The sequence below is a fragment of the Andrographis paniculata genome, unplaced genomic scaffold (genome assembly GCF_009805555.1).
Source record: "Andrographis paniculata isolate CXL003 unplaced genomic scaffold, ASM980555v1 Contig62END, whole genome shotgun sequence".
Taxonomy (NCBI): Eukaryota; Viridiplantae; Streptophyta; class Magnoliopsida; order Lamiales; family Acanthaceae; genus Andrographis; species Andrographis paniculata.
The window spans coordinates 2,475,215-2,501,328 of NW_026137598.1; the positions used below are offsets into that span (position 1 = coordinate 2,475,215).

At 39.0% G+C, this 26,114-nt stretch overlaps 2 protein-coding genes across 2 annotated transcripts; both read left to right on the forward strand.

Annotated features, from left to right (window-relative positions):
- Nucleotides 1-4,988: 4,988 nt before the first annotated feature.
- Nucleotides 4,989-6,392, forward strand: LOC127260404 (uncharacterized). The gene is made up of 2 exons (XM_051288136.1): nt 4,989-5,489; nt 5,637-6,392. Exons 1-2 carry the CDS (start codon nt 4,989-4,991, stop codon nt 6,390-6,392), a joined length of 1,257 nt encoding a protein of 418 aa, XP_051144093.1.
- Nucleotides 6,393-15,815: 9,423 nt separating this feature from the next.
- LOC127261062 (histone-lysine N-methyltransferase ATX3-like) lies at nt 15,816-25,781 on the forward strand. Its single transcript, XM_051289223.1, has 23 exons — nt 15,816-17,005; nt 17,288-17,343; nt 17,409-17,604; nt 17,982-18,110; nt 18,194-18,262; nt 18,355-18,423; nt 18,523-18,614; nt 18,728-18,820; nt 19,912-20,047; nt 20,351-20,423; nt 20,528-20,627; nt 20,720-20,844; nt 20,925-21,070; nt 21,170-21,274; nt 23,415-23,479; nt 24,024-24,246; nt 24,378-24,467; nt 24,588-24,644; nt 24,785-24,874; nt 24,963-25,049; nt 25,132-25,206; nt 25,311-25,411; nt 25,486-25,781. Exons 1-23 carry the CDS (start codon nt 16,175-16,177, stop codon nt 25,574-25,576), a joined length of 3,099 nt encoding a protein of 1,032 aa, XP_051145180.1. The 5' UTR covers nt 15,816-16,174; the 3' UTR covers nt 25,577-25,781.
- The last annotated feature ends 333 nt before the right edge of the window (nt 25,782-26,114 follow it).

The window sequence follows — 26,114 nt, forward strand, 5'->3', positions numbered from 1 at the left end:
ACAAGATAAGGTTAGACAGAGAAAGATGAGACGGCCGATACTGAGGTCGATCAAAAGATAAGGTCGGGCGAAGAAAGATGAGATGGCAGACACGGAGGTCGGACAAGATAAGGTCGGGCGAAGAAAGATGAGACGGCCGATATGGAGGTCGGACAAAGAAAGATAAGATGGCGGACACGGAGGTCGAACAAAGAAAGATAAGATGGCGGACACGGAGGTCGGACGAGTGGAAATTGGACAAGATAAGATGTAGCAGCAAGTGTCCCGGTCGGCGAAAAGCAGTTCTAAGACGGTTGAGAGAAGTTACAACTGGCAAGCGGATACGAAGGCACGACCTGGTTGTGGCGGTTGACATAGGGTTTAAATAGGTCTGTTCATGACCTAGAGAAACCATCGTCAATCAACATCAAATTCAGTGGAATTGCTTTTGGGGATCACCATTTACTTTTCAGTCTGTAGTATTTATTTTTCCTATTTTATTTATGTACCGTACGATGTCTAGAGATTCTTAATCTCAGGCATTTCTTTTATCAAATTCGAAGATAATTTCTATTTTTGGATTTTACTTTTTATTGTTGAAAAATTGCATCAACAATTTGGCGACCACAGTGGGAGGAAGGCAAGATTGCTGACCTACGTCTAGAGAGAATTTTATACGACTGAGGTCTTGCCGAATCATCAGAAGAATCCATATGGTAGGCTCACAGCCTCAAGTATCTTCAACACCGATGGGGTAAACTATTTCACCACCTGCTATTGCAAATGCAGGGGAAGCCCCCCAAGCACCCGCCGATTGGGTATCTTATATTCAACAATTGAACAACTAGCAAACTCTGGCTATGCAAAACATGTTGCGTGAGCAACAAACTCTCATGTTGCGTGAGCAACAAAATCTTATGCAAAATATGCTAGATCAAGCTTTATCAAGGGTTACTCTGCAACCCACCCAGTCACCGCCAGGAATGTCACCATCCAGATTACAAGCAAATTTTGCGGGACCTTCATATGTAGACAACACTCTTCCAAGTGCCACTACTACGGTTGACAGGGGAAAGACTCCTCTAACATACCCAAATAATGTTCTATTGGGTGTCAGAGCCGAACCAACCTTCCCCAGAGAAGAAAGATTAGGTGGTCATGATCAAAACCCCATTCCTGTGTTCGATCCTATTCCACCTAGAGTGGATCCGGAAGACATCGCTCAAGTTCTGCGGGTGCATTTTGGAATGAGTCCGCAAACGGTGAACAGGCCGGCTTATCAGAGGCCATTTCCAAAGAGAATTATCAATGAGCATCCTCTTCCGCGAAATTATAAGCCACCAGATTTTCATTTTTTCTCAAGAGAAGATGGAGCCTCAACCATTGAGCACGTGGGACGCTTCACAGCTCATTTTGGGGAAGTGGGCAATAATGCGTTTCACAAATTACAGTTGTTTGGATTATCTCTCACGAGGACAGCTTTTCCTTGGTTTGCCAATCTTCCGCCAGGACAGTTACAAACTTGGGAAGGTCTGGAGGCAGCTTTTCATGCAAGGTTCTTCAATCCTCTCCCGACAGTCTCACTCACAGATCTCCCGAAGATCCGGCAAATGCCGAAGGAGACCGCCTATCAGTTTATAGAGCGGATACGTCTAATGAAGGGGCGTTGCCCGACAATCATTGAGGAGAGTGAGATGACCAACCTGGTGGTCAGGAATATGCATACACGACTGCGGGAGGCTTTAACAGCCCACGATGTTCGAGACCTGGCCAGTTTGGCATCCAAAGGAAGGTTAGAATCTCTTTTTAGAGAAAAAGATCACAACTTCTGGTGGAACAAGGTCCAACAGATGGCAAGTGTCGATACAGAAATGTATGCGCCAAATGACGAGCAGGGAAGTGGCGTTGAAGAAATGGCTGCTGAGATTGTAAATGGCAATCCCTGTGTATGTTCCAAACTTAAACCCTTTCCAGGGGCAGAGGAACGGGAACAGCCAACGTTTGACGCATCCAAGTCAAATTTGCATTCCGAAAGGACAACGGTTAGCAACAAGGGAGGAGATAAAGGGAACGTCATACTGTAAGTGGTATAACTCTTTTAGACATTACACTAACCAATGTACGCATTTCCGAAAGGAAATACAGAAGGCTATAAAGGCAGGAATGTTCAAATTCGTGACAATGGGAGTAGAGCAGAAGCCTTTCCCAAAGGTAACCACGGCTGTAATCACTGTGCATACTTCACAAAGCACACAAGAAGATGATAAAAGAGAGGAAGATACTAAACGGAGGTAGCGTAAGCCAAAAGAAAGGGAGTTCGGTCAGAAAGACAGGTTTAAGACCTGCGAAAATAGGGCAGCTGGAAAGTGGGATAAAAAACTTGGATCCTTCAAGGTGGAGTTCAAGGACAATGTAGTGGTGTGAGATCGATCAATGCGCAAGCCACAACCAGTCCATGACAAATGGAGCCGGAACAGAAAGCCTTTGCCAATAGACATAGATCCCCGATTTCTAGGTATGAATTGTACATAAATTCGTAATGCTAAGCGCAGGTATGAAGCTTGGCATGGGAGGCGAGCAAACAAAGGGAAAAAGAAGAAGGGGGTATCACCCAAAAGGAAAAACTCGAGCAGCCGATTACAGAAAACAGGGGAGGTCGAAAAGCCTATCAAGAAAGCTAGATGTTTCCGGTGTCAATACTGCAGACGGATCAATATTGATCCTAAAATAGAAGCTGCCGAGGAAGAGGTCCCTGAGATAATCTTTGGGACGTTTGCTCCAGAAGAAACTAAGGCTTTGCGCAGCAAGATAATGAAGACTGATAAAGCCAGGTTCAAAGTTAGGATGACTGGTATCCGTTGGTTCGAGGAAGAATATGAGCCTATATTGGCGAGGCTGGAGGAAGAAGAACCAGAATGGGCGGCAATGGCTGGTAGTCCTGGACATACACCGGGACATGGCAGTCCCCCACCTATGGTTTTTCCACCTATACCAGAAGGAGCAATTCCGCACTTGAAACCATTATATGTTAATGCCCACATCTGTGGTAAGCCGATTAACAAGGTTTTCATTGATAATGGAGCGGTCTTCAACGTCATGCCTCTCAAAACTTTGAAGAAGTTGGGCAAAGGAATTGGTGATCTGTCTCTGGTAGATATCGAAATGACGAGCTTCACGGGGCAACCAACAAAACCAGAAGGGATAATGGTAGCCCCTATTAAAGTCGGACCGAAGGTGATTTCACCAGTGTTCTTTGTGGTAGATGCCAACACCACTTACTCGGTCCTGTTGGGACGAGATTGGATTCACGCTTCCAAATGCGTCTCTTCTTCGCTCCATCAACAGATCATGTTTTGGGAAGGAGATCAAGTGTTCAGAATGGATGTCAGCACTAATCCATTCGGTTCTACAGAAATTGTGGAAAAGTCCGTACTTTACTCTGAGTACGTGCCTCCAATTTCACAAACAGCTATGGTAAATGAATATCCCTGGAAGTGTTGTAAGCTCACTGCAAAAGGCTATGTGTTTCATTAGAAACATTCTTCTTTCTTATGGCTCTATTGTTAGCCAAAAAACTATACGTTTATTAAAGGTTTAATTATGGAAGAATTAGGTAAATGTGACGAGCTTATTAGGCAATTTTATTTAAATCAATTAATGGTTAGACTACATGGTAGGGAAGGTTCCAACAATAATGTCGATGAGGCAGAAGGTTTTCGTTGGCCTGACCTGCTAGAAAAAACAGAACCTTCCTTGTCAACTCAGGATCCGCTCATTGAATACAATGTAGGAACCGAACAGGTACCCAAGATGGTCAGGGTTAGTGGTTTGTTGACTAAAAACCAGCAGGAACAGATGGTGACGGTAATTCGGGACCATATGGAGTGCTTGGCATGGGATTATTCCGAGATGCCTGGATTGGTACGTGATTTAATAGAACACAGATTACCCGTTAAGAAAGGGTTCAAGCCGTATAAACAGCCTCCAAGAAGGGTTAGTCCAGAATTGCTCCCACAGATCAAAGAAGAGATTGAGAAGTTATTGAAAGTAGGGTTCATTTGACCCTGTCGATATGCGGAATGGTTAGCCAACATCGTCCTGGTAACCAAAAAGAATGGAAAGATTCGGATCTACATTGACTTCAGAGATCTCAATCTCGCCACTCCGAAAGATGAGTATGTGATGCCCATAGCCGATATGTTGCTCGACTCGGCAGCAGGGCATCAAATTTTGAGTATGATGGACAATTATGCAGAGTATAATCAAATCTCACTAGAGGAAGAAGATATACCCAAAACCGCGTTCAGGTGCCCAGGAGCTTTAGGGATATATGAATGGACAGTTATGCCGTTCAGTTTAAAGAATGCTGGAGCAACTTATCAACGGGCAATGAATACCATCTTTCATGATCTGATTGGGCAGTTCATTGAGGTATACACTGATGATGTGATCATTAAGTCTACTGACTTTGATACGCATCTGGTTGATTTAAAAAATGCTTTTCTACGGATGAAACAGTACAACTTGAAAATGAACCCAAGGAAATAAGCCTTTGGAGTTTCGGCAGGGAATTTCCTGGGGTTTTTAGTGCATGAAAAGGGGATAGAGGTCGATGCAAACAAAACCAAGGTTGTTTTGACGATGCGACCACCTCGAACGGTTAAGGAAGTGCAAAGTTTGTTGGTAAGGTAAATTACCCGAGGCGTTTCATATCAAATGCTGCAGATAAGTTAAAACCCATCACAAAGCTGTTAAAGAATAAAGCAACCGATTTATGTTGGGGTCCGGAGCAGCAAGAGGTGTTAGAAGAAATCAAACAGGCATTAACCAAACCACCCGTCTTGGTTCTCCCAAGAGGAGATCGACCTCTTAGACTGTATGTAGCAAACAGTTTCGATGTGGTGAGCAGTCCGCTAGCGCAAGAATGGGAAGAGGGTAAAGAAAGAGCTATTTATTATTTAAGCAAAACTTTGGTAGGACCAGAGTTGAATTATACTATGCCCGAGAAAATGTGTTATTCTTTAGTCTTCGCATGTACTCGGTTGGAGCACTACATTTTGCCAAGAGAAACTGAGGTGGTTTCCAAAGTGGATCTGATCAGATTAATTCTGCACAGACCAACCATGCAGGGAAGGTTAATGAAATGGACAATCAGACTGGCTCCCTTTGAGTTGCGACATCGGCCTATCAAGGCAGTAAAAGGCCAAGTAATGGCCGATTTGCTGACTGAATTTACGAACAACAAACCAGTGGTAAACAAAATGGTGCTGTATATAGGCACTAGCCCTTGGAAAATGTTTTTTGATGGTTCTCGTTCAAAAGGGAAGTCGAGAGTAGGAGTTATATTAGAAGGACCTAGAACCCACAAGATAAGTTTGCAGCTTCAAATGGAGGAGATGACTCATAACTCTGCCGAATATGAAGCACTGATTTTGGGTCTGGAGGCACTTATCGCTAAAGGAGCGCAGTCCGTTGTAATTTGTGGAGATTCTCAATTGGTCATCAATCAAGTATTAAGACGGTACGCTTGTAATTATTCTCATTTGCGTCAATATCGAAATTTGGTATATCACCTATTATATAGAATTGCAGAGGTGGTTATTGAGCATGTACCAGAGAATCGATAAGCAGATAATCTGGCTCAGAATGTCTGTCAGCAAAGTATCGGTAGTGTCGATACTGTTACTGATTGGAGAACAGAAATTATGATTTATCTGGAATCACCAAGTTCCACGACTCCTGTGGGTGTTCGATTGAGAGCATTATACTTTCAACTCATTGAAGGGGTTCTATACAAGAGAACCTTCGAAGGAATATTATTGAGGTGTTTGGGGCCAGAAGAATCCATCAAAGTGATGGAAGAAGTTCATTGTGGAATTTGTGGAGCACACCGAGCAGGATTACACATGCGGTGGGCTATTCATCGTATGGGATTCTATTGGCCAAGGATATTTGATGATTGTATCAGATTTGCTAAAGGGTGTCAAGAATGCCAGCGGCATGGTCCATTAAATCATCTGCCGATAGTAAAACTCCATGCGATGGTTAAGCCGTGGCCATTCAAGGCCTGGGCGTTGGATGTAATAGGGAAAATTCATCCGGCATCATCAAAGCAGCATTCATTCATCTTGGTAGCAACTGATTACTTCACCAAGTGGGTAGAGGCAGTCCCTTTGAAGAATGCGACGCAGAAAGAGGTGATTGAGTTCATACTTAATCATATTATCTGCCGGTTTGGGATTCCCCACACCCTTACAACAGATCAGGGTTTGATGTTTATCGGGGAAAAATTTATTGAGTTTTTGGCCGAGTTCAACATCAAATTGTATTATTCTTCACCTTATTATCCACAAGCTAATGGGTTGGCCGAAGCAGCAAATAAAATCGTCATCGGCATCATCCGAAAATGGTAGAGGGATATCCAAGGAAATGGCACACATTACTGTCTCAGGCATTGTGGGCCCACCAAAATAGTAGAAATACTTCTACTGGATTCTCCCCAAACCAATTAACGTTCGGGCAAGATGCTGTTCTGCCAGCGGAATTTGTTGTATCTTCACCCAGAGTGGTTAATACAACAACAATTATTGATGAAGCTTATATACAAGGAATGTGGCAAAAATTGGAGGAGGTAGACACTAGTCGGTTGAATGCTCTGGATCGAGCATTTAGACAAAATAAGATCAGAGCAAAATATTATGGAAAAAGAGTGTCTTCAAAGACTTTATCAGAAGGGGATCTGGTGTGGAAAACAATTTTGCCCACATATAAAAAGGTGGACCAGTTGGGGAAATGGTCCCCCAATTGGAAATGACCTTTCATTATTCACAAAGTAATTGGCAACGGAGCGTTTATTATTATGAACCAAGAAGGAAAATTGGTACATGGAAATATTAATGCTAAGTATCTGAAAAGGTATTTTCCTGCCTTTTCAGAACACTGTCATTAATCCTTATTACAAAATCTGGGAACCCCTTTAAGGGTTCGAACCCATAGGAAAGGGTTCTTTAATCATCATCCGAAAGGGTGACGCATGGATGATTTTCTTCTGGTTCAGATGTTTCATCCCAACTCGCAGAAACTATTTCAGGTTCTTCATCCAGAAGGTCGTCTAGATTAAGACGATAACGATCCCATTGATCTTGTATTTCTTGAAGATCATGTTTGGTACAGACTTTCATGTCTTGTAGTGATTGGCTTTCTCGTTCGACAAGAACACGCAGTCTAAAAAGTGTTGATCTTTGCTGATGTAAAATGTTGTTCCAGCTAAGGTCTGGGAGAATGGCCGAGACATAATGGTCTATCATATCTAAATGGTGGTAGAGATTGGAAATGCGGGTAAGTATGTCAATAAAGGGTTCATAGCTGGTGGATACACGCTCCATTAGGCGAATTGTGCGATGTATGGTTCTCTTTTCTCTGCCAGAGAATTTAAATTTAAAGTCCAGTTGTTTGAGTACATGTATCATGTCTTCGGCATGATGACCTATTGGGTGTTCTCCCACAAGGAATGGTTGCAAAGAACCTTCCCAGTTGGAATTAGGAACGCGAATGCGAGGAGAAACCATTCTCAAAGGTGATATGGTAGGTACTGATGATGTTTGCAGTAGAAAAAAAATGGAATATATATAGGCGCTATGGTGTTTAATCCTGTGGTGTTTAACTCCTGACTTAGTAAAAGTGCAAAGAACAAGGATCTGTGTTCTAAAAAGTAGGATGCATCTATAGACAAAGTCTCGGAGTTATGTACATATTACATCAGAATTGCAAAGAAAGAAGGGCCCTGAGGGCAGTCCGGAGGTCGGCCCACTTCAACTCCGACCGTGTGGCCCGCCGACACTGGTAAGCCTCCTGGTGTCCCCTGACGAGTCTCATTCGTATGTTGGTCTGGAGTTGCTCACAGAGACTCATCTGGCTCTGGCAATGTGCCTCCACCAGGCGGCCCCCTTACTGGATGTTGTCATCCAAGGACTCCAATTGTCCTTGAAGGCGTCTGAGCTCTTCCGTTTTATTGGAGATCTTAGTCGCCAGTATTTGTCGCGCTTGTCGGAGTTCTTCCAGCGTAGCCTTGGCAAGATTAAGATCCTAATCGACCTTCTTCAAGGATGCCTCAAGACTGGCTAGATCAGCGGTCGGTTAATATGATGTGGCCTCGGATGATGGAGGCCGGATCAGAGGTAGTTCAGCTTGAAGTTCGGTGATCCTTGCCATCATCCGATCAAGGACGGGAGGGGCTTCCAACTCCAGTGTGGGTTGCACCAACAAGTCTATCGCGACCTGAACTAAGACCTCGAGGTCGGCCAAACTCAGGTCAGCGCAACGTGCAATGATGGATCTGGCTGGAGTCGGAAGGTTCACTCGGGCCAATACATTCATCTCTTGGGCGGTCTGAAACAAAATTGTTAAGTATGGAGGAATGTGGTGAACTCATTACAATATAAAGATAGAGTTTACCTGATCTAGAGCGGCCGTGGCTTCAAAATGGGACATGAACTGGATCGCCGCAGGGGTATCGCGACGAGTCATCGGGCCAGCAACCGACTCGTCTCCCGGTTGCAAACGGTGAGCGACAGCCCATTCCATACCCTAGAAGGAAGAATGTTAAGCACGGAAGATGAAGTAAAAATCAGGAAATGGATGAGAGAGAATACTAACCGAATCCCTTGGGGCAAAATTAACCGAAGCCTCGCCTGATTGCGAGGAAGAGATCTCCTCTATGTCGTGAGGCGGCAGGATCGGTTGGACTGGTTGGAGAGCAACCAAAGGATCCTCTCCCATAGGTTGGGCGGCGGGCTGCAAGGGCAGCGCAACAGCGTGGTCGGGTGGTGCCACGACTGGGTCGGGCAGTTCCACGACCTGGTCGGGTTCGGGCACCACCGCAACCGCATCGGTTTCCTAATTGAAATAATAATGCACGAGTCAGAAATTTATAAAAAAACCATATGAAAATATCTTAGCAACTACCTGTGATGGTTGCGGGGCAGGCGAAGGCAAAATCGGAGGAGAGGTCTACCTCCCCGACGGTTCCTCTGGCCGACGGATCATTGGCAACTCTTATTCTGCAGGAAGAAGAGTCGGTTGAGGGATGGCTGGTGGAGCGCTGGGATGGTCCTATAGAAAGGAGAGTCAAAGTTAGTAAAGAATTGAGAAGTATTTTCCTTGAAAGGGTTTAAAGAAATAACTTACCTCAGCCAGCGGACACTGGACAGTCGGTTGCTCAACCAGAGTCGGTGTTGCGGCAGTCGGTTGGATGGTGGTCGGGGTAGAAGTTGATAAGGATAGCTGCCTCCCCGTCCGGTCCTCTCTCCGACGGGTCACTGGCAACTCTGCGGACAGAGTAGAAGTCGGTTGGATTGCAGTCGGGACCGCAGCCGATTGAGAGGAAGTCAGAGTAATAGTCGTTTGAGCCACGGTCGGTTGAGGATCGGTTGGTTGGACTGCGGCTGGCTGGGAAGAATCTAGAATGATGGTCGGCTGAGTCTCGATCGGCTGAAAGGCGGTCGGGGCTGTGGTCGGTGGCAATGAAGGATCCTCTGGAATGGGAACCATTAAGGTTAAAAGGACATATACTGAAAGGAAGATATGAAAAGAACTTACCAAATTGCTCTCTCAAGTACTTTGGCAGTCCACTTGTATCCACTGGCAGAGACGTGAGGTACTCCTTGATGGCCTGTCTATCGATGACAAGGACGGCCTTCTACTTCTTTTTTTTGTTCCGGACCCGTCTGCGGCAAGCGCCTGCCTTTTCCTTCTTGGAGTAGCGGCTAATCGAAGGGAACCCAGCGCCAAGGATGGGGGCGGGACAAGTGTCCTAACTAGCTGGTCGGTTGGAGGAGCAATTACAGACCAAGTAGCCGACCACCAGGTAGGAAAGGCCTCAGCCGACGAAGGTTTAGGGCGGAAAGGTAAATAAGAGTTGGAAGTAATGTAGGCAGTGAGTTGGGAAAGGTAGGTCGGGATAAGCTCGGGAATCACCATCCCTTCTGGGTTTTGAGGTATAAGGTGTGGTCGGGCTAGTGGTCCCGGCAGACCCTGCAGCAACCGAATTGTCGGGCCAAGAATTGGGGCTGATAGTTAAAAGTATAAAATGATATGTGGTTTTTCTTGTCCGACCTTTTACTGGAAAATAGAGATCGGGGCTTCATGGCGGAATCCCAGGAAAAGGGATAGGTCGGATGGGGATCGGGATAAGCTCGGGGATATGGTGTGTCGGGGTAAAACCAAAAAAGCTCAGTAGTATATTGTACAAGAGTTTCATATACATAAAAACGAGAATTGCTATGGTCTTCAGTCAAGATTTGGGTGATGACAGGGTCGGACGGATAAAGATTAGAGGAACTAGGGGTTAATTTGGCGAGGGCGAGACCAATCGACCTTTGAGGGTTCGGGGCAATAGGTAGTCGGCCGAAGAAGGCGGTCGGGAAATATAGGCGAAGCCACAGTTCCAGGAACCAAAATGGTCTCAAAGCAGCTGTGTCTGCTCTCTTAGTATCAGTCAGACAGGTGGTTACTCGGGTTAAAACCTCAAAAAGGTTAGCCAAAAATAAGGTTCCCAAAGAGAAAAATTGGCCGCTGGCCAGGTGAATGGCCAGGTCGACCTGGGAAGAAATGACGAGTTTGGAAGGGGAGAGAATGATATATCTGTAAAGAAAGAAAAAACCAACTAAATATCCAACTTTGAATTTACATAAAAGCATAAGGAATAGAAAATGTGTTCCAGCTCAGATACAGGGGTGCCCTCTTCACCCAAGAATCTGGTAACAAAACTGGTCCAGCTCATCCCTTTTTCAAGGAGTTTAGCGAGGGCCCAACCAGCGTGGTCGGGTGAAGGCTCCCGACCTTCAAAAGAAACCAGAACGGGATCATCACCCACTATAGGCAAATGGGCAATGATGGCCACGTCCATCAGGGTCGGGCCAATAAGGCCAGCAGGGAGGAAGAAGACGCCCATCTGGGAATGCCAGAAGGCCGCCATTGCTAGCAAAGCTTTGTCGTGAAGATGAAGGGGCTGAGTCGAAAGGAAGATGGCTTTGTCAATATCTTGCCTTCTCCACTGCGTTTCAAAATGAGAGAGAAGTCTTGCGTGCCATTTACGATAGGCGTCTTTAGGATCGGTAAGGTGGGTCCTGATGTTGTCTAGCAGACGTTCCGGCTTAAACGCAGCATTGTTGATGATTATCGGTGAAACTTGAGAGATAACAGATTTCATACGATCTGCATCCTCATTGGTGGTGCAATAAGGTCGAACGGTGGGGGTGAGAACCCTCGAAGCCACAAATGGCACCGAGGGGTCAGTTCCGTCAAAAAGGGAGAGCGGGAACATACTGATTGGTCATTTTCAAAGGAAATAACGAGATCGAAGGAGCAGGGGTTTGTGGAAGATGATCGCTAGGAAGAGAAAAGAGGGTTTCAGGATTTTGAATGCGTGAGTATAGAAGAGTAAGAGAAGGGTTTACATAAACTCCGCGAGGTGACATAAAACAATATAATGATAGCACTGTGTTACAAACCCCTAAACGTCACATCTCACGCAGTCCGAGAATTGACGTTTAGGAGTCGGGCAGGAGGAGGCAAGTTGTTGAGCAAGAAAAAAACAATATGTAGGGTTTTCGAGAATGGGCCTATTAAATTGGGCTAAGGATTGGTGTAGAGTCTAATGGGTCTGTTAATAGTAGTAGGACCTTAAAAAAGGGGGTCCAAATATAAGTCCAAGCGCTATTAAGAGAAATGTTTCCTCGGGAGAAAACCGTGACATACAGGTCGGGCAAAAGGAAGACGGGCGAAGAAAGATAAGGGCCGATACGGAGGTCGGACAAGATAAGGTCGGGCGAAGAAAGATGAGATGGCCGATACTGAGGTCGGTCAAAAGATAAGGTCGGGCGAAAAAAGATGAGATGGCAGACACGGAGGTCGGACAAGATAAGGTCGGGCGAAGAAAGATGAGACGACCGATACGGAGGTCGGTCAAAAGGAGGTCGGGCGAAGAAAGATGAGATAACGGACACGGAGGTCGGACGAGTGGAAAACGGACAAGAGGAGACGTAGCAGCAAGTGTGCCGGTCGGCGAAAAGCAGTTCTAAGACGGTTGAGAGAAGTTACAACCGGCGAGCGGATCGGACAAGTGGAAGGCGGGCAAGAAGAAACATAGTAGTGGATGAGAAGCACTTCTAAGACGGTTAGAAGAAGTTACAACTGGCAAGCGGATACAAAGGCACGATCTGGTTGTGACGGTTGACATAAGGTTTAAATAGGTCTGATCATGACCTAGAGAAACCATCTTCAATCGACATCAAATTCAGTTAAATTTCTTTTGGGGATCACCATTTACTTTTTAGTCTGTAGTATTTATTTTTCCTATTTTATTTATGTACCGTACGATGTCAACTCAGGCATTTATTTTATCAAATTCGAAGATAATTTCTATTTTCGAATTTTATTTTTTATTATTGAAAAATTGCATCAACAATCATGTTAGTTTTTTTTTTTCTTTTCTTCGAAATTTCAGGTGTTAATACATGATTCAGAAGTAGAAACAAGCCATTTAAATAAAATTACCTCAAAAACCTGGTCAAAAAAGTCCTCCAGCTAGGAAGAGGAAAATGAATTATTGTGGCTAACATGATTAATTATTGTCTTTATTTGTTTAGTAATTATTTCATGTGACAAATTTTAATATATTTAAAATATTTATATAATTCATATATATTTATGTTTTATTTTTTAAATTTTTTATTCATAATTATTGTTTCGGGTTGGGTTTGGAATTTGTATTTTGAATTTGAGTTTAAATCATTAAAATTTTAAATTTTAAATAATTATTAGATAGAATATAAATAAGTGATAGATATGATTTTTTTATTTAAAATTAAATTTTAGTATAATATTAAAAATAAAAATTAATATTCGATTTGACAATATTAGAGAAAGATTTTTAATAAATAATAAAAAATCTAAAAAAATTCTAAATAAACACAACTAACTTGAAATAATTTATCGTAATGTATATATTGATGAGGTTTTTGCAACAAAATAAAATAAAGTTCAAATAAGCAAATTCAAATTTTATTTAATGGGCTTGAGATAGTGGATCTTTAAGCTCCAAAATTAGATAAGTGACTAAATAAATTTGCAAGAAAAACAATAAAAATGATGATTCACAATAAATTTCCTTTGAAACTCAAAAATTCCAAAAAAAATCGGCCCCCGCTGCTGAAACGGCCCAACCGCATATAATAATGTCCATAATAATTTCCTAGTGGGCAACTCTCAAAATTGGGCCAAGACCTTCAATCGGATTTAGGGCTCAGCAGTATATAATGATTTTATAGCTATATTATTGAATAAAAATTCTATTATAAGTATATTGAATTAAATATATACTATATTTTATAACTTATCCGGAAATTTAATTTTATTTTATACAATTTAAAATCCAAACTAAAAACTCAAACCCCAACACATTCACTCATTGACTATTAAAAATAATTTAGTTTTATTATAATATAAATATCATATGTAATTTAGTTTTATTATAATATAAATATCATATGTAACAATACCATATATATCAAAAAATAGATACAAATACAAATATAAATTTATTTAATACACTAATTATAAATAATAAATATTCAAAAAAATAAAACATAAATGCATACATAAGAATTATAAATACTTTAAATATGTTATATATTATCATATAAAACAATTAATAAGAAAATCAAAGACAAAATTAAATATACTAACTAAAAATAAATAAAAATACAATTAAAGTTAAAATAAAATATATATATATATATATATATTTAGTTATAGACTGGGGCAGAACTAAACGGGGCTTAAGGATCAGTTGACCCCAACCCTCAAAATATATGTATTTTTTTATGTAAAAAATAATAAAATTATGTATTTTTATAGTAATTTGCCCCTCTTAATTTTTTTTTATTTTGTAATGTAAAAACTTATAAAATTTTATTGATTTATACTTTTAGTCTTTAAATTTTATTTTTTATAATAAAAAAGTATTAAACTTTATGTATAATTTTGTTGAAATTTTTTCTAAAATTTAAATTTTTTAATTTTTTTTGCCAGGGTGTACTAGTGAATAAAAAAATATTGAATTCATAAAAAAAAAATAGATTTTGACCCCAGACTTTTACTACTGGTTCGATCACTGCTAATAGATATAAACATAAAAAAATTAAAAAAAATATTTATTGTTTGTATTAAAAAAAAAAAAAATATATATATATATATATAAATAATTATGTAAAATGCGTGATATATTCTGTTAAGTGTGGGAGAAAGTGAACTTTGCCCGAAAGTGAGCTTCCCGCATGCTTTCGCCCTGAATTCGTACAATAATCACGATTTTTTATAAGTGTATTATATATATTACTAAGCAAAAATTTATTTAATAAAGAAAAGAGATATATAGTCCACTATCATTACCAAAAAAATTGGTGTTTTCACTCGGAAAATTGCTTCGGAAAATAAATTGTGTCCGAACCTATTTTTCATTAGCCTCGGACATAGTCTCGAAAACTGTCTTGTGACTGATTTTTCGCGGTTGTTTGTATAGTATTGGAATTTCAAAACTATTTCGGATAATCTCAAAATTTTTGAAGCAAGATGCTTCGGAAATACTTCGGAAATTCCAAGACAATATAGCTTCGGAAATTTCGAGACTAATGAAAATAGCCTCAAAAATTCCGAAAAAAATTTAGAAATTTTCTATTTAAAAAAAATATATAATATACTAATAGCCTCGAAAATTTGAGAAAAATTTTAATTTTTTTAAAATACATATTATATATAATACTCCAGTGCCCCCGCCGACCCCAGTAGAGCGCCGCGGCCACCACAACTAGAGAAGATTCCGAAACCGCCCCCACCATACTAGCTTCTGCCGCTACCACCTCGCCGGAGAAGAAAGGAAAAAAAGAGGAGCCACCGCCTGCGCCAGCTGCACCGAAGAAGAAAGGAAAAAAAAGAGGAGCATAGGCCACCGCCTGCGCCTGCCGCACCGGAGAAGAAGCCACCGGTGCTGCCACCAGCTCCCGTACACGGTCGAACTGCGTATAATTATGTCCATAATAATTTCCTTAGCCACAAAGTTCAATAGAGAACCAATAGTTCGGAGTATTGGTGAAAATAAGAGAGAATAAAGAAATAAGGATAATGCAAAGAAGGTGAACTAATATGGATGATAACTAACCATGATAATAAGTTTCGGAGTTGAAATCAAAACCATAGTTAAAACTCAAACAATAGACTCCCACCGCAAAGGATTGGAAGTCACGAACTGATGGATCACTCCAAAGACCCGATTTGAAAGAAGGGAGGAGAAAGAAGAAAGGATAATGCAGAGAATGTAATTAATATGGAAGATAACCGACTACAAGAATAAGTTTCGAACCTAAAATCAATCCATAGATTAAAACACAAACAATAGGCTAAATCCCACTCCAAATGATTGGTAGCCACAACCGATGTAATCAATCCAAAACCCATTTGATATATTTAAATGGGAGGAAATCACATTCTAGCACTAGATAAATACTGAGAGAGAACAATAAATAAATTTTATTTAAGTCAGCTGCCACGTCAACCCGTTACATCACGTCAACTATTTCTTTTAGTTTTTTTAACAGAAAAAAATTGATTGAAATTATTTATAATGAAATTAAAATTGATTAATTTTTATATTAGAATATATAAATTTTATTTATAAGGGAAACAAAATTGATTTAAAAAAAAATAATAAAAAATTGGTGTACTCCTTAAACCTATGCTTTTTCGTCAGTCCAGTCCAGATATACACACAATGCAAATAGCAAATAGAGCAAATAGCAGACAGCAATAGCATCCCGCTGCTAATTTCTGGGGGTGGTTTATAATCTGCAATTAATGCATTCCATTTCCCTTTCTTCTTTTAATCTTATTTGATTCTCCAAGATTTATCATCCTTCCCCTCCCCTTCATTTGCTTCCTTCAACCATTTCCAAGATTGATTTTCTTTGATACCATTACAGTGGGGAGGGAAAATGAACCAAATTCTAGGGTAAATTGTGTTTTCGATTTCGTCGAGAGTTGTGGTTTCTGGAAGGATCCCCATATCTTTTTTTGTTAATCAGGAATTAGGGTTTCTGGCTTTTGGGCTTTCCAATGGCCGAATCCGATTGATGATGTGGAGATGATTGGGAAACGGCCGAGCAATTCTCAAATGCCGAAACTCAAACGTTGTTCAAACGAGAAAGTAGAAATCACTGGCGGCGATGACGCTGAAGAATCATTCTCCGTCCCTGTGAATTGCAAGAAGATGAAGAGGACGACTGATCAATGTCTAACAGTTCCAGGGAATCAATTACAGGGGAACGACGTTGATTTTTCCGTACCATGCACCACTGGCAAGGCGAAGACCGCTTCTCAGAGGGATGCCAAGAAGGAACAGCAGCCATTGTTGAAATCCTCCCGAGGCCGAACGCAGGTACTTCCCGTGAAATTTAGCGACTCGATTATGCCCCCGTGGAAGAAAGAAAGGACTGGCAGCTTACCTGATAAGGATGAATTGGGCGCTCAGGATATTAACACTGTGAAACGAGAGGATTCATCGTCGTCTTATGATGACATATACTTGGTTAAGAAATCACAGCAAAGTGAACCTAGATTGAAAAACGTAGCCGTAGCGCCGCCTTACTCTAGCTCACTAAGTTCTCTGACATCAGTTAATGAAGGGGGCAGTTCTTGTGTTTCTCCCTTAGTGGAAAATGGTGGAAAGATGGATGGAAGTGCAGAGCTGAAGAGGCCTGTGGAGGAGAAAGTTGTTCAAAAGAAGGCAGATTTTTACCAACTTACTGATTTTTCAGTTGGTGATAAAGTGTGGGCGAAATGCGGCAAGAATTTCCCTGCTTGGCCTGCTGTTGTTATCGACCCAGTTTGGCAAGCTCCTGAGACGGTATTGAAAGCTCGTGTTTCGAGCACCCTTTGTGTGATGTTCTATGGGTACTCCAGGAGAGGACTAAGGGTAATTTCCTAATTTTTCTTTATAAAATTATAATTCTTTATGATGTTTATGCAAAATTTTAGATGCTACAGGCAGCTAATGCTGGTGCAATAGCCATATTTTGCTCTTGGATGCTATTTCAAAGTTTGTGGTTCTTATGAAATGAACAGTTCCTGCAAAATGGATATGCTTGTGTAGTCTTGGTGGATGCTTCTGCTCTTTATGTCATGTAAAATATTTGGAGAAAGATTTATTTTTTTAATTATAATTGGTAATGTTATTGGAGTATAAACGTGTTTGCAGGATTACGCATGGATAAAAGCTGGAATGGTTTTTCCGTTTCTTGAGTACATTGAAAGGTTAATATTTGGTTGGTTTCGAAAAATTTCAGTTCTAGAACCTACCTAATTTATCTGGTGTATAGGTTTCAGGGGCAGACCAAATTGTATGGTAGCAAACTAGCTGACTTTCATTCGGCTGTGAATGAGGCAATGTTAGCAGCAAATGGCCATGGAAATTCAGCCATGGAAGCCGAGCAGGAGGCATCACCTGTGAAAAATGATGACAGTGTAAAAGAGACAACTGGTTCAAGTCAGGAGTCGGAATACAATATCTCACAGGCAAGTTTGAACTGGATGACTGGTCCTGCGATGTTGGAAAATGTGTCAGTGTCATACTTGCCGTATTCTTGAGGCTCTTAAATTCTTTTACCTCACCATTGGACAAAATATTTTGACCATATTTTCTACTTTAGAATTATTCCGTTACATTTATTGCAAAGTGCTACCGATAGGGTTTCTTATCCTAAAAGTTTCTGTAATAAAATTATCCCGATTTCGTTATGTCAGTGCAGTTAGAAGGGAGTTTCTGAACAGATGACAGATGGCTGTATATTATTTAGCTGTCTTATCCATTCTTGTCCTGTAAAATGCGCTGCTGATCAGTTGTTTCAAGCAATATCTCAATCTCACAAAAATCAATATTGTTCATAGTGCAGAATATAATTGATAAAAGTAAAAGTACTGAAGTCTGTGACAGCTGTGGCCTGATGTTTCCATGCAAAATGATCAAAAAAGTGACTGATGCAAGAGCTAATTCTCATTCTCTCTGTGAACATTGCATTAAGGTTAACGGTGCTTTCTATTTTATTTTATTTTATATCTAGCTATTATTACTCTTTGTTTTAATCCAAAAATGATAATCTTGTAGTTGCGAAAATCAAAAAAATGCTGTCGCATTTGCAATAAAAATTCGCAGCATTCTGAAGGCGGCAGTTGGGTGAGATAACCTGCATTTTTTATCGTATTCTGGAGTGTTTTCCACTAGCATACAGGCATTGGTTATTTTACTTTACCAAATTTTTGGTTTAGATCTGTTGTGATGGTTGTGATGTTTGGGTCCATTCTCGCTGTGCCAACATTTCTCCTAAGCTTTTGAAGGTATGCTGTAAATATTGTATTGAGAGGAACTTTGTACTATTACTAACTTCTTTTCTTGGAGCCTAGTAATAAATGTCGCATTTTTCACATGGTTTGTAGGATCTGGCAAATTTGGAGTACTTTTGCCCTGAATGTGAAGCAAAGCCAGCATCCGAATCGTTGGGTTTGGATAAACTAGAAGTATATATTAGGTGCTAAATTGTTACAAGTGTTTAAGTTTTGTTAGAGTAAAAAGAAAATCAAAAATCTCTTTCTTGAGAATATAATTGTATGGTGAATTTGTATCTACATTGATCTCTACCAGACCTGATGAAAATCTTGGAAGCAAAGTGCCACCTGATAAGATAACGGTGATCTGCAATGGCATGGAAGGGATTTACTTTCCAAGTCTCCATTTGTAAGTTCTTCATGAGGGGAGGGATTTCCATTTTCATTATTTAGTTTAGTATACTCTGATGATGTTCCTATCTCCACTGTCATAAATGGTGCAGCCTTTTCGCCATTTGTTAAGCAAGATACGCACAGTTTTATTTATATGTATTTATCATTTATTAGGTTATTAGGGTTTATTTTGTTTTTTAAATTGTGCCATTTGTTAGAGCGAGCCACCTATGGCGTAGTAGTTTTATTCGTATATATTTTCATTTATTAGGGTTAATTAGGATTTTATTTTGTTATATAATTAAAAACAGGGCAGTCTTTTGTTTGACTCTCTCCTACTTGTGCCCTCTACCCTCTTGTTTAGTGCATATCCTCTTCCTCTTCTTGCAATGCATGTGTACTATGTATATTAAAAATGTATTAATTCTATCCATGGCAGATAGAAAAAATTCGAGCAAGCTTATAGTTGAAAGTAAGAAAAAAGAAATGTTAGGAAAGAAAGCGGCTTCAAAAGAAAAGCATGTATATTAAAAATGTATTAATACTTAGTGCGCCCTGTGCCCTCTCACATGACACAAGCCATGAGCCATCCTACGCTATTTACAACTATAATTTTTCCTGCGTTTATGGTTTTTCTTTCTGTAAATCATATAGATGTTCCTTAGGTTTTTGCGTTTTTAGTAATATGCTAATGTAAATATCAGCTTTTCTTATCAGTTTCCAGTTGACTATCGTAAACCTTAAATTGACTCCTAGATGTATCAGTTTATATTTAATTCCTTTAAAGCATGTAGGCACTATCTTTAGAAAAACAACAATCCTTATTACTTGACCAATATATCATATATGGTTGTGATCAGGAATTGACAATGGGACCTCCTGTTTCTTTGCCATGTTAGACTTCTTAGCATGAAAGTTTAAATTGATAGGAAGATGAAACTGTTATATATATACACATTTTTCATCCTCCATGCATTAGAAACAACATGATGTAAATGACAACAAGTTTTTGGCCACCTTCAATTTTCTGTTGCCCCAATGATTGATGAAAGTAACTTGCATGGATTTTCAAGGCGGTTCATTGATTTTTCCCTCCCCCTTTTTCAGGGTTCAGTGTATTTGTGGTACATGCCATGCAAAGAAATATGGGCTCAGTGAGTGGGAACGGCATACGGGGTCTAGAGCAAAAAAATGGAAGCATAGTGTGAAAGTGAAGGCCACTAATGCATCACTGGAAAAATGGGTTTGTTTCTTACTTCTCCGTCCATCATTTATCATATGATCCACTATATTGTTTTACTAATAAAGTTGACTTGGAACCAACCAGAACATGTTGAAAAGAAGAAAGAGAAAATAAAATAATATGAAGCGATCCCTGTAATTTGGCATGTGATTCTTTGGTGTTTGCTGTAATTGTAGATAGAGTGCATTATCTTGGGTCTTCCTGTGATGCTTTTGACTATAACTCCCTTTTGTATATCGAACCAGTAGTGTATATGTTACTCGATTTGTATCCTCCAATCTACTAACAGCTGTGTGCTTACAGATGCAAGAGTATAATGTGCATGCCTACAATCATATGCGGTTGGATAAGCATCAGCTTTTAGCTTTTCTTAAAGGTCGTAGTTTGGTCTCATCGAAATCACACCTGAGTTTCTCAGTTCTGTGTTAGCTTTTGTAGGACATGTGAGGCAATTCACTTTTTACAATCTCTCTTTTACAGAAAAATATGATCCTGTCGATGCAACATGGACCACAGAACGATGTGCAATTTGTAGATGGGTTGAAGACTGGGACTACAACAAGATAATAATATGTAACAGGTTAAGCAACTACAATTACAGTTGGGTGGCAGCTCATAACGATTAAATTGAAGCACTTTGAGCTTGATACAAATAATTTATTTTGTGGTTAGATGTCAAATTGCTGTACATCAAGAATGCTATGGAGCTAGGAAAACTCAGGATTTTGCTTCATGGGTTTGTCGAGCTTGTGAAACCCCAGAGATTGAGAGAGAATGTTGCCTATGTCCTGTGAAAGGCATGGCAAATGTAGAATTTCTCTTAATTATTTGTGGTTTTATATTTTTCATTTCTTCTAATTGTAAACTGCATCTTCAGGGGGTGCATTAAAACCAACGGATATTGAACCTTTATGGGTTCATGTTACTTGTGCGTGGTTTAGGCCAGAAGTTGCTTTCTCTAATGCAGAGAATATGGAGCCTGCTGTTGGACTTTTCAGAATTCCACCTAGTTCGTTCACAAAGGTATGGCTGTTAAGAAAATTGACATATCTGTGGTTTGTTTTAGATTCATGGCCAAACTAACTAAATGACGGTTGAATTTAACAAATATTCAACATGCAGGCATGTGTTATTTGCAAGCAGATACATGGATCTTGCATGCAGTGTTACAAGTGTGTCACCTACTTTCATGCTACATGTGCTTCTCGTGCTGGATATTGCATGGAGGTAAGTTAACTTCTGTTGCTTCTTTTATGGTCACTTTGCCATGTTGTAGCCATTCATATATTTGAAGTCCTGGTAGGTTGGATCTTTAGTCAATTGGAGTTCTCTGGGCAATGACCTCTTGAGGAACCATAGTTATCAATCTCGGATAGATTACATAGCATTCAACCTCTAAAATACTATAGGGGATAGCGTGGCCATTGCTATTTTAAAATTTAAGAATATACATATAAAACTGATTATATATACAAACTACAATTAAAATGTGTAACAAATATATAAATTTAATCTCATGACTAAAATTTAAACCAATATATGATCATTTTTCATAAATAATTATATAAGAAAAAACAATTAAATCATTACTACTTTAATAAATAAATAATCAAAGTTAATCAATTTCAAAATATGATAAATAATTTTCTTCCTATCTTTACCTCCCCAATACTACCCTTGTATGAATATTCTTCCTTATCTCCATCTTCATTTTCATTAATTTCTTCTGATTTGTCATCTTATACAATATTTTTTCCCTAAAAGTAGCTATAGTATATTATAATATTATAAAATCTATATTTACCAAATACAAATATAATAATTATATTGTAAAATTTAAACCTAGTTATAATAAAGATTATATTACTTAATTTAAGAGGTGCTTTGCTCCGTACAGCCAAAAGCCGCTTTGTTGCTATTGCGTAAAAGCAGCATCACGTAGCGACAGACTGCCGCATTGTTTGCTACACTGCAATTAGTGTGTTATAGAGTTCTATTGACAACTAGTCACCAACCAACATTATTAATATTCAAAACATAGTTGTCAATCATGGATAGCAGTGCATAGCGGTTAACATCTAAAATGCTATAGTATGACTGCTGTTTAAATATTTTAAAAAAATATATAAATTATTATATATACAAATTTACAACAAAAAATATATAAGAAAAACCTATAAATTATTCTCATAATTATCATTCAAAACAATTAGATCACTATTGTGTATATATATATCAAAGCTAATTCGATCCAAATTTGATAAAGAATTTTCTTCCTTTCGTCATCCTGGCTGTTTAATTACTCTTTACTCTTGCCTATATATTATTCCTTCTCTTTTTAATTCTCATCCATTTATTCTATTATATGTTAGTTACCTTACATATATCATTTCTCTTTTTAGAGTTAGAAGTACTTATAGTAGGCCCGTTAGTTCAAGTAGCATCAACAACTCCCCTAGTCAAATTATTATTGTCAAAAGACTAACTCATCCTCCGCAATTATCAACTTTTTTAATTAACCATTAATTGGAATCATCAATATTGTCACAATAGGACCAATCACATTATTGCTACCATAACGATCTAACAAATTTTGGTCATATTTGATACAAACCAAAATTTGCAACTTTTGGCTTTCTGATTTGTTTATTTATTTTAGAATGAATCTAAAAATTTAGTTAAAATTTAAGATAAATGTTATTATAATAAAAAAGAATACATTTTATAAATTAAAGTTAGATTTTAATTATTTACGTGTTAAAAAATAACTCAATGAGCTATAATAGTGGTGTAGCAGCGGAGTGCCGTTACAGGCCGCTACGCCATTATTGCGTAAACGTGGAATTGCGGAGCGGCTGTAGCAAAAAAGTATCTTTCCGCTACGCTACGCCGCTATTGTTATAGCGCGCTATTGACAACTATGATTCAAAAGATAGAATAATCCATTCAATAAGACATTCTTAGTGAATGCTGTTTTAGCAAAAGAACTTCGCTTCAAGAAAGTCATTGATTCCCCAGTTATGGAAATGTTATTTAGTGTGAGAGTGGCTTATTAAATCCTTCAAGGAGTGGTTTCTATACAAATAAATGTGAGTTTGAATTTGTTTATTGTGTAAGACATGTATTCTATCGAATATACATAATTTTGAAATTTTTAGTTTTCTTCTAGCTGGTTGGTAATTTTCTTTTGATCTTTGAGAGCAAGGTTCAAATAAAATGTAATAGGAATGCTCAATGCTCTGTTTACTAGGGCCACTAACAACAGTTGTCTGATTTCTGGTTTTTTATTTTATTTTATTTTTTATTATTATTGTAGTTATTTTTAACATGACTAAGTGCGTTGGGTAATTTTGATGCTTGATTTCAGCTGCATTGCTCTGAGAAGAATGGAGTTCAGATTACAAAATGGATATCATATTGTGCAGTTCACAGGTATGACACTATACCACGTCTTCATTTCCTATCTAGACACATATTCTCACTCATATAGTGGATTCACTTTTGTTTTTTTTTCTAAATAAAAAATACACGTGTTCTTTTAGTACACCTGTATTCGCACCCAGGCACCTATGCCTCTATAATCTTGCATGCATCCACACAGAAGCATGTCGCACACGCATCAGATAGATCTTTGCTGTAAGTGTTGGTTATGTTTTATTTTCGGAGTTGGTAATAACTTTTGAATTCATATTTGGTTAGCTTAGAAATTTACTAGAATTACATTATCAACATTTTATATGAAGTTAATCGAATAACACCTGCTGGGGATCCATGTCATAATTAACCCACTGGAAGAGAGCTAGACAGTCTTACACCCCACCCACGGAGGTGCAAATAATAGCTAAAGTTTGAACCTGAGACCTGCAAAATCACAATAAATTCGGCATTATCGCCTTTCTGTTTGTTATTTGTTTTATGACACTCTTTGAGATAAAAGCTTCTATACATTTTTATGTTCCTGGTGTTTCTTTCTCAGGCCCCCTAGCATGGAGAATGTACTGGTGATTCAGACTCCACAAGGAGTATTTTCTAACCGAAGTTTGCTCCAAAGCCAATATCAAGAGCAATGCTCAAGAGGCTCGAGGCTCATATCGTCAGGGAATGTCGGGTGTTTAGCTTTGAGTCCTGCTGAAGATACAAATGAATTAGAAGAAATGTCTAGTGCAAGGTGCCGCATCTATAAACAATCGAGCGTGAAGGTAGCTTTAATGGTGTGCTTATTTTATATAACTTATCTAACCTTTAGTTTTTCATGAAAAAAATGTGTCTAGATGCTTGTAATAATGGGGCGAATTTTTTTTCACTATATTTCTTTATCTTATTTGATTAGCGCACTGGAGGAGAGTCAGCATGCCACCGCTTGATGGGGCCTATTCACCACTCTCTAGCTGACATAGACAAATTAAATTCGCATATTGTGGTAACTAATTTCCTTCTCACGCATTCTGTTCTGGCGAAAACTATATTGCCGCAGAAAAAATTCATTCTTGTCATCACTGGTTTGACTTATTTGCTTTCCTGTTTCTGTGCCCTTGTTAAGGACACTGGCAAGGCAAAAGATTTCTCAAATTTCATAGAAAGGCTCGAGAATTTAAAGGTAAATAATCATTTTTCCTCATGGTTCATATTAGTATTATTATTATAATTCTCATGTTTTATCACTTTAGTCCCTACAGCTCGATATTATGTCATACCTTTTATTTCTTTTTAACAAATCGTACTCGGTCAATGGTTCAGAAAACAGAAATTTATCGAATTTGTTTTGGTAAATCAAGAATACATGGATGGGGTCTCTTTGCCCGGAGAAACATTAAAGGAGGAGAGATGGTAATATCTTTAAATCTGATTTTGATTCCAGCTGTATATGAAACAGGTCAGCAGTCACTTATCACATTAAATTTCAATGCTTCTCCAGGTGGTTGAATATCGAGGTGAACAGGTTAGACGCAGTATAGCCGATCTAAGGGAAGCATCCTATCGATCAGAGGGCAAAGATTGCTATGTCAGTGACTTCTCCATTACCCTTTTCCCCCTTTTTCTACCCGAGTGTATGTTTCAATAATCCAAAATGATCAAATATGCAGCTTTTCAAAATCAGCGAGGAAGTCGTAATTGATGCTACTAACAAGGGAAACATAGCTCGCTTGATCAACCATTCGGTATGCCTTATTTACGCCCCTATTTGACTTGTGTATCAAACACGGCTGTTGGATCAAAAGTGTTTTGCCACTGCACTGCTTAATAAATTTGTGATTTGCTGCAGTGCACGCCCAACTGCTACGCGAGGATCATGAGCATGGGCGAAGAAGAGAGCCGGATAGTTCTCATAGCTAAAACCAGCGTTAAGGCTGGCGACGAGCTAACGTATGTTGCTTCACGACTCTACTCTCTCTCATTCATCGTGCTGCCCTCCTCAACATTTTTTTCTTTGTCGACAGGTACGACTACTTGTTTGATCCAGACGATCGCGAGGAGGTGAAGGTACCCTGCCTGTGCGGGGCTCCCAACTGCAGGAAATTCCTAAACTAGAGAAACAACTGCTGTAAGTTACTTTAGCCTTACCATCGAACACCAGCTTCTGATAATGATAGATAACCTTATAGCAGAGTTTAGTTTTCTCTTGGTCCTTAAAAATGTAATTACCAAATTTTACTTCCATTTTTGAACATCTAGTAGATACAAATAATTGACTATCCACCACCTAGTAGATATCATTCATATATTGCTTTCAATACATCCTTAAAATCAACTAACCAAATCACTATGTCCATCATGGCTGCACATAATGACAGTCAGCATGGGATATAGCTACAATGGTTTATATTGATACAAAATAATAATTGTCTTATAGCATATAGCACTATTGATCTAAATGTGTGCTTAATGAACACATGAATGTGCTTTATTAATGTTATTTACATGTTATATATTTATCTTTTATATGCTGTATGGATTGAAATTATTATTATTATTATTTTAAAAAAATATATATGTTTTAACTCCAATCAACAGCTTAGCCTATCTCCAATGTCCAAACATCCTTAAGGAAAACAACAAGCCAATCAAT